Consider the following 20192-nt stretch of genomic DNA (forward strand, 5'->3'; position numbering starts at 1 on the left):
ATACTTACTATTTTTAGTCCAGTCTTGTGATCCCACAGCTCCCCTGTGTTCGGTGTGTGGTGTCTGCTGAGGAAGGGAGGGAGGCCCGACCACGGCTGGGCTATGGGAGTCTGAGTGACATCCTGGCCCCCCCAATTTGCAGCCCAGAATTCTCCACCATTGTCAAATACTAAAAATAAGTGTACAAATCTTTTTTTGCACCAGTTGGTAGGATAGGAAGCCCGGGGGGGGGGGGGGGGGGGGGGGGTTTGCTTTAAGCATAGCTGGTGCTAAGCTGGAATTCCACCAAGTCTGAGAAAAGTCAGATGATTTTACCACTACACGTATTTGGGCAATGACTACAAATATTGAAGCCAAACATTCTTCATAACCAGGTCACTAACATTTTTCTTGAGATTCGGTGATGGCGTTTATTGGCCTACTCGCTTTTCTGTTTGCTTGAGATAAAGCTGCAGCTTGAACTCCTGGCTTCATCCATTCATTTTATTTGTGCTTTCTGCATTTCTGCTATTGGTCATCGGAAACACCAATCATCAAGGGGACAGTGCTGACATGAGGGAGCAAAGTCCAGCCTAGATGGCCACTTTCACAGACTTTTTTTATTTTTTTAATGCATGATTAACCATTTGCTCAATACCGTAACGTATTGTACTGGATATTTTCTAGATGGGGAAACACCTATACTCCATATTGATTAGTGGTTCCAATTTAAGAACTACTACAGTAGGGAACGGATACAAAATATACTCGTCATATTTCCAAATAACTGTTCTGTCTTATGACACAACTGAAAGTTTTTATACACCATGATTACTAGGGTTGTCCCGATACTGAGCATTTGCGCGAGTACTTGTACTCGCGGAAATGCGCCCGATGCTTCACCCGATGCTTCTTTTTTTTTTTCAACCGAGAGGGGGCAGATAGCAGGCGGAGAGCGAACTGAGAGGAGGCGGAGAGCAGTCCTCAGGTATGTAAAACCTGCCACTAATGGAGGAGAGCTGCTGCCGTCGTCTAGTTCAGTGTTTCCCAACTCCAGTCCTCAAGGCACACCAACAGGTCATGTTTTCAGGCTTTCCATTATTTTGCACAGGTGATTTGATCAGTTTCACTGCCTTTAGTAATTACCACAGCCGATTCATCTGAGGGAAATCCTGAAAACATGACCTGTTGGTGTGCCTTGAGGACTGGAGTTGGGAAACACTGGTCTAGTTGATCAGCGCTCGGAACATAACCGCTTTGATTTGAATAGCTGTGTGTTCCCCGCCGCGTGTCGTCATAGCCCCGCCGCGTGTCATCATAGCCCCTCCCCCTTGTCCAGGCACTTTGATAGAGGTGGGGGGGGGGACTTTCTCTTTGCCACTGGAGATCTACACAAGGCTGCATTTGGGGACACAAGGCTGCATTTTTTTTAAAAAAAATTATTGGTAATTGGTATCGGCGAGTACATGAAAAAAAGTATCGGTACTTGTACTCGGTCCTAAAAAAAGTGGTATCGGGACAACACTAATGATTACATAGGTATCGAATTAATATTACAACAATTGTACTTTTATGGTAATAAGGGGCGTAACATAGGCAGGCTAATTCTTATTACAAGATCATGGCTGCAGCTACATCCATGATCTTGGTATGCATGATCTGCTGTCTTATAAAAGTGATCAGATCTATCACTTTTACGTTACCCGGAAAAGCTTAAAATGTTAGCGGGAGCTTGGCTGTAATTTTCTAGTCACTTACTGTATATAAAGTCTATCTAATTCTACTCGTCAAACACTACCCTCTTCAGACAGTACTACTATCAAGGATGGCTCTTTCATAGACAAGACACCATAAGACAGAAGTGTTGCTGGCCACATCATTGGAGGAAAAAAACAAAATGTAGCCACCAATTTTTTTTTTTGTTTGCGCGAGACTCCAGGTTAGGAAAACCTATTCCCCTTGACCCCTCCTCATTTATTCTTTTTTTTTTATTTTTTTCATACCATTTTCAGTGATGCACATGTTCCCCTGTGTCTTTTTGGACTTCTCCAGCAATGGGTGGTCCTGATCACTTCTGAGAATTGTTCTCACAGTTATGGGAACTGATTTCTTGCATTGATCTCCTGTGAGACCAGAGAGGTGTGATGGTGCACCCCAGGTGTTTGGTTCTTTCCCCCCCTGCTACCCAATAGGATTGGTGATGATTTTGATAGTCTGGCGATGGGGGTAATGGAGACTTATTTTTTATTTATTTTTTAAAAGAGAGGAACTCCGCGGTTAGTCTTGTTTAGCACATGCAGGTTTACCTTAAAGCCCAATTCCACTTTGGGCTCTTTCACACGGGCTGCCCGTTCAGGTCCACCTGCCAGTTTTTTAGGTGGACCTGAATGGGCGCTCTGTGCTCCTCTATGGAGCCGCGGATGTTAGCGGTGACATGCCCGCTGACATCCGACCCGCTCCGATCCGCCAAAGTGTGACGGAGGAAAAACCTACTTTTCCATCCATCTGGCGGATCGGGTGAACACGGACAGACGGTCCGTGTTCATCCGATCCCCCCCCCATAGGGGAGAGCGGAGAAAAGACAGGGCGGTCCCTGCACAGTGTGCGGGGACCGCCCTGTCATCCGCCGGCTCAGCGGGGATCAACGGAGCGATCGCCGCTGAGCAAGCGGAGGTGCACGGGCGGGTCATTACTGATCCGCCCCGTGTGAAATGGGCCTTTGTGTATACCCTCCTGCTTTTTCTCTTCTTCCTGCTGACCCAGTGGTGTCCTGGGACCTTCCTCTTCTCCTATGGCACTAAGCAGTTCTTTGCTTCTGGATGGCACAGCTCTTGTGATGTGATTGTTCTGAGCTGTCCAGGAGTAATGTGAGCCCCGGCTGAAGTGATCACAGCCCCCATGGGGCAAGAACCGTGGCTCACAGCAAGTACCGGTAGGTTGGATGACTTCAGTGTTGTCCAATCCACTCCAAACTTCCCGAAAAGGGACTGGTGCTGGATCGGGGATTTTTGAGCACCCAGGGAACTGTGCCAAAGGCAAGTATTGCAGCCAAGGTGTGCGTATGGGGTGTTTTTTTTTGAGGGAGCCACCACCTTCTTAGAACTCAGCTGAGAAAGTGTTGGTTTTCTCAGACCATGAATGGATGCCGTTTTTGATGTGCAGTCAATTGTGGAATGCATTTATTAAAGAGATCTGGCCTATGTACTTGCAGTATTTTAAAATGCATTTAATGCTTTTGTGAATGTAAATGGAGCCAAACATATAATTTGTTTTTTATGACATTTTTTTATGTAGTTTGCTGAGCTGAAGTAACTTTTATGGCTAGAACCTCTTACATCAACATTAATTGTAATGTCCTATTGCTCTGGTTCTTGGTAAATATAAGCTGACTATACATCGGGAAATGACTATGATCTGATTTTGTCTTTCTCTGAATTGGATTGCAGAATGAGTGTTTGCTGATGCGTAATCCAGATTCGGTGCTTTTTTTTTTTTTTTTTTTTTTTTATAGCCAGAAGCAATGCCTGTAGCAACCTTTCTCTAATCTTGAGGGAGAAACTGATGTCGGCCATCCTTCCCTCTAATACAGCACTTACCAGTCATGCATGTTCTTATCTTCCATCAAAACCAAGACTGAATTGTTGCCCATGACAACATCACACAGCATTTTCTTTTCCTATTTATATCCTAGAAATTGATGTAGTAGCTGCTAATCGGGGGAAGCACCGTGGCTTAATGGTTAGCACTTCTGCCTTGCAGCACTAAGGTGCTTGGTTCAAATCCTGGCAAGGGCTCTATCTGCAAGGGATTTGCATGTTCCCTTTGTGCCAGCAGTGAGGGACCACTGTGTCCCCCCCCCCCCCAGGGATGCCAGCGGTGAGGAACCACTGTCCCCCCCCCCCCCCCCCCGGGATGCCAGCAGTGAGGGACCACTCCCCCCCCCCCCCCCCCCCCTTGTAAAGTTTACTTTTTTTTTTACCTTTATGACCTTAAATGGGAGTTCCCCCCCCCCCCCCGGGATGCCAGCGGTGAGGGGGCACGCACATTTTCTACTACCAATGGCCACAGACCCCCTCTAGAAACTGAAGGGCAGTAAACTGACCTTTTGTTTAGATTTTTTGGAGACCCTTGCTCTAAAGCAGAGCTGCTGCCTTTTAAAATATGGACACTTGCCTGTCCAGCGCGCCCGCGATGTCGGCAGCCGCCATGCTCTGTGAGGGAATCGGGAAGTGAAGCACTGAGAGTAAGCATCACATGATGCGAAACATGTCAGCTCTTTTTTCCTAGTCCACTTCTTGTTTGACTGCATGAATTTTGGCTGTGTTTTCCATATGAATTTTTGTTCTTTCATGTTTTGAATAAAGACATCGTTTTTTGAGGAGTGCGGCGATCCAGGATTTTTTTTCTTTCATCCCATGCTAATTGAGCACAGCCAGCACCCTCTTGGTTTGTTGGGACGGAAGCAACGGGGACTAATTGTTTTATAGAGCGGTATACTTTTCTTGGCTAGCTAAGGAGACGCCTTTTAAATAGGAGCCTGACCGCTGCCTTGGGACCCCCAGCTACAGGGGGAAAAGGATATTTCAGAAGAGAAATGCTCATAATGGGGACCTCCCCTTAAAGTGCTTGTAAAGTTTACTTTTTTTTTACCTTTTATGCATTTCTTGCATTGGGGTTAAACTGTATGCATAAGTTTTACCCCCTCCTTTTACTTGACCTTAAAGCGGGGGTTCACCCTTAGAGGGCACTTTTCCCCCTTAGAGTCCTGCTCGTTATTACTAGGGGAATCGGCTATTTATTTTAAAATATGTGCAGTACTTACCCGTTTACGAGACGCATCCTCTCCGTCGCTTCCGGGTATGGGCTTCGGGAATGGGCGTTCCTTCTTGATTGACAGGTTTCCGAGAGGCTTCCGACGGTCGCATCCATCGCGTCACGATTTTCCGAAAGAAGCCGAACGTCGGTGCGCAGGCGCAGTATAGAGCCGCACCGACGTTCGGCTTCTTTCGGCTACGAGTGACGCGATGGATGCGACCGTCGGAAGCCTCTCGGAAGAATGTCAATCAAGAAGGAACGCCCGCTCCCGAAGACCCATACCCGGAAGCGACGGAAGAAGATGCAGCTCGAAAACGGGTAAGTACTGCACATATTTTAATATAAATAGCCGATTCCCCTAGACCGAACGAGCATGAAGCTAAGGGGAGATTTTTTTTTTTTTTTAAATTGGTGAACTCCCGCTTTAAAGGGGAGTTCCAGCCAATTTGTATGTTTATTAAAAGTCAGCAGCTACAAAAAGTGTAGCTGCTGGCTTTTAATAAACAGACACTTACCTGCTCCAGCGTCGTGCCGGCCGGGGCTCCGCTCCCCCCCTCCCCGGCCGGCGTCTTCATTCTCAGTGTGGGCACCCGGCCGTGACCGCTTTCGGCTTCACGGCCGGACACCCACTGCGCATGCGCGAGCGGCACTGCGCATGCGCGAGCGGCGCGGCCTGGCGCTGCGCAGTGTAATTGGCCAGGAGATCGCCTAGGACCTGTGACGTGTCCTAGGCGATCGCCTACAGCAGCCCCTTCCTGTAGGCGATTAAGCTTAGTCGCCTACAGGAAGGAGGACAGGAAGTCCCACTCTTCCTGAAGCCCCCACCCCCCCCCCCAAAAAAAATTACATGCCAAATGTGGCATGTAAGGGGGTGAGGAGTGGGATAAGCGCAAGTTCAAATTTTGGTGGAACTCCTCTTTAACCCTCATTTGATCCAGCGCTTTGCCCGTCTGCAACCCCTCTCTCCCCTCACTTCCTGGTCTCACTGACTTTGAGGATGTGGCAGCCATTGGCTCCCGCGGCTGTCAATCAAAGCAAGAGACAAGGGTGTGTGTGTGTGTGTGTGTGGTGTGGGGGGGGGGGGGGGGGGCGGCGGCAAGTCCCACTTTCTGCGTTTACAGGCAGAGCAAGCCCGCACGACTGCCCCCATAGAAAGCCACTTCTATGGGGTCACTCACTGGAGAAAAGGGGTGTCTGCGGGGGACAGCATGCAAGTATAAATCTGTTACTTTTTAAAGGGGTTTACAATCACTTTAAGGCTCCATTCACACTTGGACTTTACACTTCGTACAGTAAAGCCGCATGCCAAGTCACACCCCATGTTTTTCAAAGACAATCGTTCAAAATATGTGTTTTATATTTAATTGCAAGATATACTCGATTTCTGTAATGTCAGTATGTAAGGCAGAACTGATTTTTTTTTTTTTTTTCCCCCCTCCCCTCCATAGATCTCATTGATGGAGCCCAGGAACACTGTGAACTGCCTCCTATGGATGGCTATCCTCACTGTGAGGGTAAAGTAAAGGTAAGCATAGCCTGTATCTGTACTTCAATCCCTTGTATTATAAATGAGATTAAAAAGTTTAGTTGGTGAAAAATGTTGTGGAAAATTGGTTGATGGTTACTGATGATGATGATTTCTCTCCTGTTGCGGCAGTGGATGAAGGACATGTGGCGCTCTGATGTCTGCTACTCCAATTACGGGGTCGATGGTTCCACCTGTTCGTTTTTTATTTACCTCAGTGAGGTGAGTGTCTATGGAGTACTTGTGTCTAATCAAATGGGATTTTTGTGTTGTGTTTTTTATATACTTATATTACAACACTGCAGATTAAGAAGGATAGGTCATTTTTTTTAACATTCAATTGCAATATGACTTGTGTCGCAATTGTATATGCTGTACTTAGGGGTGTACTTGGAGGGGTAACCATTGCAACCCAGCCCTATGCTCCAGGGGGCCCATGCGGCTTCACTGTATACCCGGATAGGGGAGCAGCGGCATGTAGAGGAACAAATCCGTCCATGTAGCTGCTGAATGCCCACCTCATTTCCCTCCCACAGGCATTCAGCAGCTGCAGGAGGGAAATGGAGGGCATTGGTTCCTCTCCGTGCCACTCCCGCCACCTCCCTATCCATATCCTGCTGTTCCTGGTCCCCTGCATGCTTCCCTGGACCCCCTTGCCACTCCCCCTCCTGCCGGCTGCTGTGGGGGGGGATCTGTCAGGATGAATTGGCAGGGAAGGGGCTGGTAAAATGTTATTTACTGGCCCCTTGTCTTGGACTACTGATCATTGCCTTTTTTTTTTTTTTTTTAAAGGGTCCCACGATTGGAGTCAAATGCCCCAGGATCACTGGGAAGGGCCCCATTTGGGTCTCATTCATTGACATTTGTGTTGAATGTTTTGTATCTAGCTCAGTAGCTTCTCTACTGTCCAATTCATCTCGGCTTGGTTGCCTTATAGATCAGACCTTCTATAGGCCTCAACACTCAGGGGTTGGGGTTTCCCATTGAAGAATATGGCTAGGACTCAGGAATTGGAACAGGGACCGCCCCCAAAGGCGGTTTCCCAGAGGTCAAAGGTCACACAGCGTGGCTGACCCACCCCCACCAAAGTGTACCGCCTACCCCAACTAAGTCGGGGAATGAACAAGTCGGGGAAAGCGGAGGTCTCCCAGCTTGTCCATCCCCACCCCCTTACCTGCTTGCCGGGCTGTGTGCTTGGATAAGGGTCTGGTGTGGATTTTGGGGGAACCCCACGCCTTATTTGGCATGGGAACCCAATGTGTTTTTTTTTTTTTTTTTCTTTCACACATTTGGCGTGGAGTTTCCCCAGTCACACAGTGCCTGGTATTATCGGATCCCTGTACATTGAAGTCTGATGGACGTCGGCCTTCAAGTCGCAGGGAAAAGTCGGATCCAGAGTCGTACGACCGTCGTGCGACCGTCGTGCTGTACCAGTGTGATCCCGGCCTAAGTCTTCTATTCCTTGCAGTGGGAGGAAAACAAAATGACTTTCCTGTTAAATAGAAGTGACTCTTTCCTTGGCAATTTTCCAGGACCTGGTACACTCGCACAGCTTTCACATCAGGCACACATGAATCTCTGATTAATGAGCACCTGCAGGGAATATGGTGCAAACTGTGCGTCCAAATTGCTTGCAATGAACAGACGTTTATAATGTACAGCACAAATCTGAGGCCTCAGGCCACATGTATAGGTAACTGATTAATGTCGTTGGTATTCATATCAGTCCATGGGACAAAATGGCTCCTAAAGATTTATGTAGAATTGCTGTGATGCATACGCTACTGACTTTGGTGTTTATTTGAATAAAGTGCATAGGCCAGTGGTTATGTACAGGACCCATTATTTTTCCCTTAGGCCCCTTTCACACGGGGCGGATCAGTAATGAACCGCCCCGTGAACCTCCGCCTGCTCAGCGAGGATCGCTCTGTTGATCCCCGCTGAGCCGGCGGATGACAGGGCGGTCCCCGCACACCCAGTCCGAAGCTCTGTAGCCGCGGGACCCTATCGCCGCAGGTGTCCCGCGATTGGGTCACAGGAGCTGAAGAACGAGGAGAGGCGAGTGTGAACACACCTTCCCCGTTCTGTGTGGCAATGTCAGTGATAGTCTGTTCCCTGATATAGGGAACGACGATCAGTGAGGTCATAAGTCCAGCCCCGCCCCCCTACAGTTAGAAACACACATGAGGTCACACGTAACCCCTACAGCGCCCCCCTAGTGGTTAACCCCTTCACTACCATTGTCATTTTCACAGTAATCAATGCATTTTATAGCACTTTTCGCTGTGAAAATGACAATGGTCCCAAAAATGTGTCAAGTGTCCGCCATAATGTCGCAGTCACAAAAAAAATCACTGATCGCCGCCATTAACAGTAAAAAAATGTTTTTTATAAAAATGCCATAAAACAAACCCCTATTTTGTAAACGCTATACATTTTGCGCAAACCAAACGATAAACACTTATTACGATTTTTTATTTTATTTTTGCCAAAAATAGGTAGAATACGTATCCACCTAAACTGAGGATTTTTTTTTATATATTTTGGGGATATTTATTATAGTATAAAATATTGCATTTTTTTCAAAATTTTTGCTCTATTTTTGTCTATAGCGCAAAAAATAAAAACCGCAGAGACGATCAAATGCCACCAAAAGAAAGCTCTATTTGTGTGGGAAAAAAGACGCCAATTTTGTTTGGGAGCCACGTTGCACGACCGCGCAATTGTCAGTTAAAGCGACGCAGTGCAGAATCGCAAAAAGGGGCCTGGTCCTTAACCTGCATAATGGTCCGGGTCTTAAGTGGTTAAAGCGTGACATGTTTGGTATCTATCTTCAAAATTTGGATCAATATTTTTATTCATGATGGTTGCTTAAAAAACAAAATTGAAAAATCACTGCGCAAATGTTGTGCGACATAAAAAATGGCAAAGACCACCATTTTATTCCCTAGGGTCTCTGCTAAAAATGTTTGTTGGGATCCAAGTAATTTTCTAGCGAAGAACTGATTTTTTTTTTTTTTTTTTTTTTACATACATGAGAGAAATGTAAATTGGCCCGGTAGGCAAGTGGTTAAGTAGACGTTCTTTTTCTTGTGAGGAGAGCCAATCAACTGGGCTACATTTGGGGCATCATTTTTAAATGAGATGAGCCAGAACTGGGTCAGTCTTCCGTGTACGCTTCATGCAAACTCACATGTTTGCAGAATTCTTTTAATTTAAGATCTTTTGGATGACCCAAATGTGCCTGCATTCCTGTCCTTGGTCAGCTGGAATTTTCTGTACCTGTCAAAAAAAAGTTTAAATTGCACTTTACTGCAGCTATAGCAACAGTCTTCAGTGAGAATCTTCAACTCCCTGCTTTTGCAATGGAATCACAGCCTATAGAATGGATTATGGCTTCCCTGGCAGCGTCCTTTGGAAATCCTGCCAGGTCCCTTAAATCACATTATCGGGTCCCTGGGAGGAGAACAGTTATGCCTGGTACACACCATGAGATTTTCGGACAAGCATTTCTTTCTGTATGCCAATCTCAGATCAAGAGTTTTCAAAAGTCACAAATTCTCGTACAACAGAATAACAATTCGGAAGTGATGTAATGTGTTGTAATGCATTTGTATTGCATTTTTGAATGACAGCTGTACTGATTATATGAAAATTGTATGATCTGGTATCGTACAATTTTTTTTTTTTTGTGCATCCGATATTAAGACTACTTTTCCAACATCCTCGAGTTGACCCGTTCGGGGTCCCACTGTGGCTGTTGGACTGTTTCTCAGGGGGGAGTATTGTCATGGACCTTGGAATGCTGAAGTGTTTGAATCTGTTACACAGTGGGGGGGTCTTCTGCCCTGTCTTAAAGCTAACCGCCCCCCCCCCCTCCAGACGGCTCCATGATCTTGGGGGCTTCTGTCTCATTACACATAGCAGTCATCCTATTCAAGCTATCGGACCAATCCCTGCTGACCCTGTTTTAAGTCATTTGCATGGCTAAGAGGACCTAATTGAGAACTGCAATGTACTTTACAATTGACCAATAGGAAAGCGGTTGTTGGGGGCGGGGTGTTCAAACTGCTGTAGAAGTGTGTTGTGTGCATCCAATAAAAGAGTTTCCTGTTTGAACTTACATACAGCCTGCCTGGTGTTTGTTCTGATGGATTTCGAGCGGCACATAGCTGTAGTTCGAATCCCGGAGCCTTGGATGACCGAACCAAAAGACGTTGTGATCTGCAATAGCAGCAGAGGAGTGTCGAGAGTGGAACCGAGCGAGCAAGGGTCTCGTTGGTTACTAAACCCACAACTGTAAAAATCAGTCTGTATATGCAGTAAAGCATGCTTGGTGTATACTCACTGGAACCTAAGGGGTTAATCCTCTGCATTGTGTAAAAAGGCTGTTTGATCTTGTCTTCTCTGATCCTTCCCTCCTTTCGCATTCCCCAATCCATTTGCTTATAGTACAGAGCCTTGGGGGGCACACTGCACATGCTCATGTTTGGTGTGCATTGCTAGAATTATTATTTTTTCTTGGGAGGGTGCATGTCAGAGCGGAGAGACTCCATAGAGACGCTAGCTGAAGTAGCCGGAGTCGCTGAATGTGTTTTACCCTTGTTCTCCCCCTTCTTGGAAAACCGATCACAAATAGTGAAACTGGGGTCTTTCACTTCTGAAAAACGTACGGTGTCATGCGGAGTCCCTCAGGGATCTCCCTTATCGCCCGTATTGTTTAATATCTAGCTTCGCCCTCTCTTTGAAATCATCAGTAACCAGAAGTTACTTTACCACTCCTATGCAGACGACACACAACTGTATTTCCGCATCTGCAACAAAAAGGATCATTCTCTTGGACTAGAGAAATGCCTTACTCTAATAGATAACTGGATGACAAACCGTTATCTTAAACTCAATGGTTTGAAAACAGAACTTCTCCTGTTTCACGCTAACCGGAAAAATCACCCTGCGTCAACATGGACTCCCCCACCCATTCTGGGTAAAACTATCACCCCTAGCACCAAAGTCAAAAGTCTTGGAGTCATTTTCGATACCTACATGACAATGGATGCACAAATAGGGTCAGTAGTCAGCGGATCCCACCATCTGCTGCGCCTACTACACAGACTCACGCCCTTTATCCCGAAAGAGGACATTGCAGTCGTGGTGGGAACAATCATCAATTCCAGACTCGACTACGCAAATGCCCTCTATCTAGGACTCCCCAAATACCAAATCACTCGTCTGCAAGTCGTTCAAAATACGGCCGCTCGACTAGTGACTGGGAAAAAAACATGGGAATCAATCTCACCTTCACTGAGATCCCTTCATTGGCTGCCAGTAAAAGACAGAATCACTTTCAAGGCACTCTGTCTAATACATAAGTGTATTCAAGGCAACGCCCCCCAATATCTATGCGAAAAAATAAAAGCCCATAACCCCAATCGCATTCTGCGATCCACCAATCAAAACCTACTTCAGATACCCAAAGCCAGATACAAAACCAAAGGAGATCGAAGATTTGCAGTCCAGGGACCTCGGCTGTGGAATGCACTACCAACCACCATCCGACTGGAGTCGGACCACTTGGCCTTCAGGAGAAAGATTAAAACCCATCTCTTCTGAGGTCAAGGGGTTCCTTACCCATGAAATGGATACAGCGCCCAGAGGCGATTCAGTTCGCATGTGTTGCGCTTTACAAGTCTCTCTCTCTCTCATATAGATGTCAGATTGTGCCTCGCTTTAAACCCGTGACGCAACAGCGAGGTACAATATGACATATACGATGTCCCGCTGTTTGCATAGCTTTTAATTGTGCCTGTGAAATGGTATCTCCCATTGGAAAAAAGGCTCCTACAATGTGCGCATGCGCTATGGTGACATCGCTCCAGCTGATTGGCAAAAGTGCCCTTCCGTTCTGCGCATGCGCGGGCACTATTCGACGGTGGGCACATATCGACGGAACACCGGAATAAAGCGTATACCACAGCTCTGAGGTTCCTTGTGTGATTGTAATAATTTTAAAGTAAAGATCTGGAAAAGGCTCGGTAACCTTTGTGCTTCCTTGTCCCAGAGGACAGCTACTGACGTGTCGCTTTAATCCTGTACTTCCCACATTTATTTCATCACTTTGCAATTTCATCCAGCAGGACTCTGACGACATGCTGTCTGATAAAGGGTGTTGCCAATCTAGACAGCTGCTTGGCACAGCATTCTTCCTTCTGTCAGAGAATGCTATGATGAGTGATAACGGCGAGCTTTGTGTTCCCGTCACCTGGAGCGTGAGACGCTTCTGCGTCTTCTGGTGGGGTGACAGAGGACCACGGAGACCTTGCGGGTGACTCTCCACCAACATCAGTATTTTGAAAGCAGCCATGTGTGGTACATGAAGCCCTGATATGGAGTCGCCCGTTGGGCTGGAAGTGGCATCAACGTGTGATACTGGATTGTGTAACCCATTATTCACACTACAATTATTTTCTGGGTAAGGTAACGCATAAAGCACGTCCCACCTTATCTGACCTGGAGCTTTACTATCTGGAGCAACTAATTGCCTATTTCTTGGTGAACTCCACCTTCATTTAGGAAATTATAACCTATAACTGCTACTTAAGTCGTCTTTTAGAATTTAAAAGCTAATTACATATTTTTGCACCTGCTGTATTTAGGGTGTGACTTGTAAAATGGTTCAGCGCAGCCGCTGTCACTTTTACAATCTCCTCTGTCTGCACATCCTTCATTCATTAAGAGATCTGTAAATGAAAGGAAGTCTTCTCTACCACCATGGCACGGTTCTCGATGACACTGGTGATTAGGGCTGAAACAACTAATCGATTGACAACAAATCGATTATGAAATTGATTACTATTTTCATAATCAATTAATCTGCCAGTAACAGAATGGGGTTAACCACTTGCTTACTGGGCACTTAAACCCACACTCCTGCCCAGACCAATTTTTAGATTTTAGCGCTAATGCACTTTGACAATTGCGCGATCATACAACAATGTACCCAAATGAAATTTTTCGTGTCCGTATTCATCCGTTCCGCCAGACGGAATAAAAATAGGGTTTTCTTCCGTCTAAAAAAGCGGATCTTTGCGGAGGCGGATGTTTGCGGACGTTAGCGGATGCTCAATCCGCTAACGTCTGCTATCCCATAGGGAAGAATTACAAGTCCGTAAACGGACTTGTAAAAAACGGACCGTTTGTCCGCCCGTGTGAAAGGGCCCTAATTCTTTGCGGCATAGATTCAACAAGGTGTTGGAAACAGTCTGGAGAAAGAGTGAAGAGGCACAGAATCCAAGTTGCATGAGGTCCAGTGTGATGTTGCCACAGTCCTTGACTATTTGGCTAAAACCCCTGTCTGTGGTGGCTGGCTTTTTAAAGCGGCAAGGGGGACCCGACAAACATTCAGAAACCACTGCCTATCGAATGCCTCTTCTGTTTTTTTATTTAACATCTGATTGGGCTTTTTAATTGGGAATATCACGTCGCAAGCCTAGTGCTCGGGTTGCAGCATGATCCCTATTACTCCAGTAGGTTGCACTTAGCGATGCAGCGATGTCTGTCTATATCCTCAAGCTGCCTCTGCAGCTTAAAGCAGAACTAAAGTCCCTCTTTCAAAAGCTTAAAACGGGCACGCTTTTTAGATGAGACATTGCTGCTTTGGAATGTACACAGGACCTGGTTTGGAATGTACCCATGTGCCAGGGTGACTGCACCCCTGTGCATATGCATGAGTGATGCCAACCAGCACCAGCCAATGAAGATGGGTGCAGCCCAGCACCCGGAAGAAGCCGGGTAGATGCTGGTGCCAGAGTTTAGCTCTGCTTTAAGGGGGATGGTAAAAACATGTCTATTTTCACCACCCACACGAATGAAAGCCAGGCAAAACTGCTGCAACATGGTTGGAAGTGCACAATTGTCTTCAATGTATTTGTAGGTCAGTGTTTGTCAAAACTGATTGCTTTGTACTATATGTTTTCCTTTTTGTTTTTTAAATCTTTAACAAGCTCAGGTAACTGAAACTTATATTGCCATAGTGTTTGTCCACTACAGGGATGGTAGAGGTACAGTTCTTATTATACTGGAACTGATTATTTGCTTTGGCAACAATTTCAGTTTTCAGCATTTTTCCTGTAACATCTTTTCCCTGTATCTGGAATACACAGGAGAAGGACAGGTGTAGTAATATATGTGCCACGATGGTTGCCACGTATTTAGCTATACAGAAGGAATTTTCTTTTTTTTTTCTGAACAAAACTGAAGATTTTGAAACCTTCAGTTATGAATTTGACATGCAAATCTCTTCATGTGGACGTTGACCAAAATACGATGGAAATTGGAACAAGCAGATTGCCATCCCTGCTGCTTGCAGATGGCATTGAGGACAAGGTGAAAAGATTTGTGTTGAGATGAGCCTGTACAACAAGCTGTGACTCCGAGAACACGAAGTACAGCCCACAGCTACAGATGACCAAAAATTAATCTTCAGCTCTGTCATTTCCTGAAGAGCTGCCATGAACCCCTCAAACTGGGGTTATATCGTCTATTTTTCTCATTTCCAAAATATATACTTTGTGTGGAATAACAGTGTGTTTTCAGCAAGTTGCCAAAGGATATTTACCTGTAAAAACCTCCCTTGTGTTGACAACCAAAAATGCAATATTCCCATTTACCTTTTTCCTTTTTTACTGAACCATAAATGTGCATTATAATTATGGTTTTGAGAGGTGGTAACCGTTTTTGAGAGGTGGTAACCGTTTTTGAGAGGTGGTAACCGTTTTTGAGAGGTGGTAACCGTTTTTGAGAGGTGGTAACCGTTTTTGAGAGGTGGTAACCGTTTTTGAGAGGTGGTAACCGTTTTTGAGAGGTGGTAACCGTTTTTGAGAGGTGGTAACCGTTTTTACAATTTTTATTTATATTTTTATACTCCTTAACATTCTTATTGTTACTTTTGTCATAAAAAAATGGGTTTTAATACAAAGAACAGAAAAGTTCCACAGTACAGACTCGTGCCAAGAATTCAAAACGGGTTAGGCCCCTTTCACGCGGTCAGACCATTCAGGTCCACCTGTCGGTTTTGCCGGTGGACCGAACGGCCACTCCATGCAATCTTATGAAGCGTCCGCTGACATCTGACCCAATCCGCCAAAATCAGACGTATGGCTGATCAGATCAGGTGAGACCAGCGGAGAGATCTCCCGCTGAGCTGGCAGACTCCGTAGCAATGGAGTCCGCCTCGTGTGAAGAAGACCTAAGATTTATAGCAATACACAAACAGGCACTTGGTGCTACAGTGGTACACCATCATAAAAAACGTTCAACCCACTCCAAGGCCTAGAGGCCACAGAGTGTAACGGTGCTCAACCAAAAGAGTAGGATGCGGGCTATGGAAGCCTTGAGATTCACTACCAAATGGCCAGAATCAAACTCTGCATAGATGTGAGCAGAGCCAATTCTGTAGAAAGGAAAACAAAATGGGAGAAGTTGAGTGCAGAGCAGTAGAAGTCAAGAGGGAAGATCTATGGACTGGCAGAGATATGATCTAAAGTTTAGAGTACAGCGATACAGCGGCTTGCGCGTTTCAGCAATAGCCATCCATGGGTATGATTGAGGCTCTGTAGCTGAAATGCATAAACCGCTTTACTCCATGTGCATTAATTTGTTTTGGATGATGTGTTGCCAACTACACTCCAACATTTTTGAATTAGCGGGCAGATTTGCCACTGATCTGCCGGTGATTTGGCAGCGCTAAGGTGTGAATGACAAAACGCAGGGCTCGCATTAGAGATGCCATTTATTTGAACCCGTATCGCTGGATGCATGTCGCCCAAAAGTAGCTCCTGAACCATTTTTGGGCGACATGCATCCCGCGATTGCAGCATGTTTTATCACGCGACAATCCCGGCAGACCGCACTGTGATTTGAGGTATCATTCAAATGAATGGCATCTCAAATACGAGTCCATCACTGGCCAGAGCACTGCTGGCTCTACTTCGGGAATCCAGAAGGGCATTGCTTCTTCTTTTTTTTTTTTTTTTTTTTTTTTTTTATGACCTGAAGTTTGGTTGACTTGGAGAAGTCGATTGAAGTGTGGTGCCCAGTTAGTTGCACCCACTTGGAACACAAATCCGTTTCCTGGACCCATAGAAGTCTATAGGGTTCAACTGTGCATGCATGGAGAAGCTGGGCTGAAGGATGAAAAAGTTGCAGTGGGACTCGCCAGTGAGATCGAAGGAACCTTCACACGGTGGATTTTTAAACGGTGGATTTCCACGTGCCCCGTTCTCAGTGCAACCCAACTTGCAGGGTTGTCGCTAGGGCCGAAACAACTAATCGATTATGAAATTAATCGATTACAATTTTCATAATCGATTAATCGGCCAGTAACATAATGGTGTTATAAACTAAAATGAGCCCTTTTATAGTACAAAAAAGCAAATCGCTACTGTAAAATATTACTTTCACTGTCCCACAGTAAAAAAAATGAACCCCTTACAGTAGCAATTATTTGCTCTTTTTGTACTTATTTTTGTTTTTTTAACCCCCCATTATGTTACTAAACATCTCAGGCCGGGGTCACATCTCTGTTTTTTGGTGCTTTTTGCACAAACACACTACAGTTCATTTACATGTTTTCCTATGGTACACGTTCACATCCATGATTTTTTTCAGCTGCTGCGTATTTGGAAAGGGAAAGGACTTTTTAACGCAAAACGGTGCTATTTAGTTTTTTTTGGTTCAATATACTTTAATGGAGAAGCTGCAGAAAAGCATGTAATGTGTTTTTGCGGCAATTTGTGTTTTGTAATCTGCCCAACAACAAATTGGCCCAAACAAAAAAGGAAAAAATTATTTATTTATTTTTTTTAAAGGCGGGAGTTCACCCGAATTTTTTTTTTTAACAGTAGATTGGTCCTAATTATGGGAAGCAGAATCAGGTGTTTTGATTGAAATCAATGCAGAATCGGGTGTTTTGATTAAAATCAATGCAGTACTTACCTTTTTTGAGATGTTCTCCCTCCGCTCCCGGGTATGGTCTTCGGGACTGGGCGTTCCTATTTGATTGAGTTGCCGAACGTCGGTGCGGCGCTATACGGCGCCTGCGCACCGACGTTCGGCTACTTTCGGAAACTGGTGACGCGCTGTATGCGACGGTCGGAAGGCTGTCAATCAAATAGGAACGCCCAGTCCCGCAGCCCATACCCGGAAGCGGCGGGAGAACATCTATCTCAAAAAAGGTAACTACTGCATTGATTTTAATCAAAACACCCGATTCTGCTTCCTGTAATTGGGCCCAATCTACTGTTAAAAATTGATTTTTTGGGTGAACTTCCACTTTAAGGCTACTAACTGATTAATCGAAACAATCGGCCAACTAATTGATTATGAAAATAATCGTTAGTTGCAGCCCTAGTTGTCGCTCTACTGCACCACTCTGCTTTGTGGTGACTTAAATGAAGTGGTGTTGCACTTAAAATAAAGTTGCTAAGAAAGGGAACTGTGTGATGCGATAAAATGTGCATCATAGCATGCACTGCATCCCAAACTGATAGCTGCCCACACAATAAAACCGAGTGTGCAGGCGGTGTAAATGGATCCTTTAAGTGTTACTAAATCCAGGAGCCTACATTCACTATGTCTGGTCTCCCACAGTACACAGAACATGCAATAGTTTTAGTAAATATAAACTGCTAAATACCTTTTCTCATCTGCAATATATAGCAGTCTTGTGACTTCTATCAGTGTCTGAATAAAGCTTGTAGGAGGAGTTTTCATTTTCCTCTGGGCTGCCATATCTAGGCAGTAAAGTGCTATTGAAACTTTTTGTTGAAAGAGTTCTTATCCTTTAAGTATTGGGATTATTTTTAAGGATTGCAAAGCAAATGTTTAGATTAGGTAAAAGGATTAGGATAAGTCATGTAATGGTCATTTATTTTCATCACTGAAAGCCCCGTGCTGAGATCTGAGCCAAACTTCCAGTGCTGAAAGCAAAGATTCTGTTAAAGATTGTCGTTATATTGAGCACTGTTCTGTGCAGGGACCGCCCAGATCTGACACCTGCTATCCCATAGGGATACATGTGTGTCCGTTTTTTCATCCGACAACGGATGGATGAAAAACTGACATACGGTCCACATGTGTGAAAGGGCCCTTAATGTTTGCGTGTATATGTGTGTGTATATATAATATATATATATATATATATGTGTGTGTGTGTGTGTGTGTGTGTGTGTGTATATTTTCAAAGCTGCACGAACATGTAGCCAATCGGAGCTTTGCATATTTTTAGAACTAATCCCTATGCAAATTGAGGGTCTGAACCAAGCATATGTGTTACCAGTTTTTTTGAGGTCCCAAGGTTTCTAGAATTACTTTTTTTATTTTTATTTTGTAGGAATATTGGATGGTTATGTAAAGCATGAGACCTCTGTTGGTCTCTGCTGAAATGGTTTGATTGGCGATCATGGTGGGATGAAATGTGGTAATGGTTTGGTGATCTTGGTGGGATGAAATGTGGTGATGATTTGATTGGCGATCATGGTGGGATGAAATGTAGTAATGGGTTTGATTGGTGATCATGGTGGGATGAAATGTAGTAATGGGTTTGATTGGTGATCATGGTGGGATGAAATGTAGTAATGGGTTTGATTGGTGATCATGGTGGGATGAAATGTAGTAATGGGTTTGATTGACGATCATGGTGGGATGAAATGTAGTAATGGGTTTGATTGGTGATCATGGTGGGATGAAATGTAGCTAGCAAGATGTATTAAGCAATACGACGTTAACTTTTGGGAAATCTGACATGGGTGTGACACACACACATATATATATAATCAGGAGCCAACATTTGGTACTGCATTTCTTTACCATAAGATGTTTCCTGGTTGAATGTTGGCCGGCATCATCCAGTCCACTTCTGTGCGCCCAAGCTGTCCTGCAAAAATGCCATTTAATACTAGAAGAAGTCCAGTAAGTGTACAAATTCCTGTGCTTTCCGCAGTGTTAGCCCTGCCAAATCACCCATACTATATGGGGAGGGGGGGTTGTTCTGTAGTTGCACTTGGTGATCATGCCGCTACATCATGGAATATGGTACAGTGAGTGAATGTAGTCTCTTTAGGACAGTTACTGGCAGGATCAGCGGGAAAAATGAAGGGAAAAAGAAAACTAGCGCACTTATTCTAAGGCTTGAGAAAGCTGCATTTTGTCATATTTGTTCTTGGGTTAAGATATTTGACCAGTTACTGACCATGTCTCTCAGATATTCTGCAGCACAATGGCTCTCCTGGGTGAAATCCCATACGTGCAAGTCCTACCTGTTTTCAGCCCGCTGCACTGCTCCCGATGCACATGGCCGGCGGGCACGGTCGCCGCCGGCCACCTGCGATTGCCAGCACGGAGATTTGTGTGTGTAAACGCACAAATCTCTGTGCTGTCAGAGGAAAGGAGCAAGATTGTTTGTTCCTACGAAGTAGGAACAACGATCTGTCTCCTCTCCTAGTCACTCCCCTCCCCATACAGTTAGAACACACTGAGGGAACACACTCCTTGATCGCCCCCTAGTGTTAACCCCTTCCCTGCCAGTGACATTTACACCCTTCCCTGCCAGTGACATTTACACAGTAATTGTTGCATTTTTATAGCACTGATCACTGTATAAATTCCAATGGTCCCAAAAGAGTGTCAACTCTCCGATCTGTCACAATGTTGCAGTGTCGCTAAAAATCACAAATCGCCGCCATTACTAGTAAAATAATAAAAATGCCATAAATATTTCCCATAGTGTGTGGACGGTATAACTTTTGCGCAAACCAATTTTTTTTTTTTTTAAAGATTATATATATATATATATATATATATATATATATATATATAT

The 20192-nt window shown here is 44.9% G+C and overlaps 1 protein-coding gene across 1 annotated transcript in view; it reads left to right on the forward strand.

Annotated features, from left to right (window-relative positions):
• The window catches only part of MGAT5 (alpha-1,6-mannosylglycoprotein 6-beta-N-acetylglucosaminyltransferase), a 221001-nt gene that overhangs the window by 107834 nt on the left and 92975 nt on the right, over window positions 1-20192 (forward strand). The window contains exons 4-5 of the mRNA XM_040358088.1: window positions 6243-6319; window positions 6452-6541. Of these exons, the coding sequence (XP_040214022.1) occupies window positions 6243-6319; window positions 6452-6541 (167 nt within the window). The remainder of the gene's footprint in view (window positions 1-6242; window positions 6320-6451; window positions 6542-20192) is intronic.

This window comes from Rana temporaria, chromosome 6, assembly GCF_905171775.1.
Source record: "Rana temporaria chromosome 6, aRanTem1.1, whole genome shotgun sequence".
Taxonomy (NCBI): domain Eukaryota; kingdom Metazoa; phylum Chordata; class Amphibia; order Anura; family Ranidae; genus Rana; species Rana temporaria.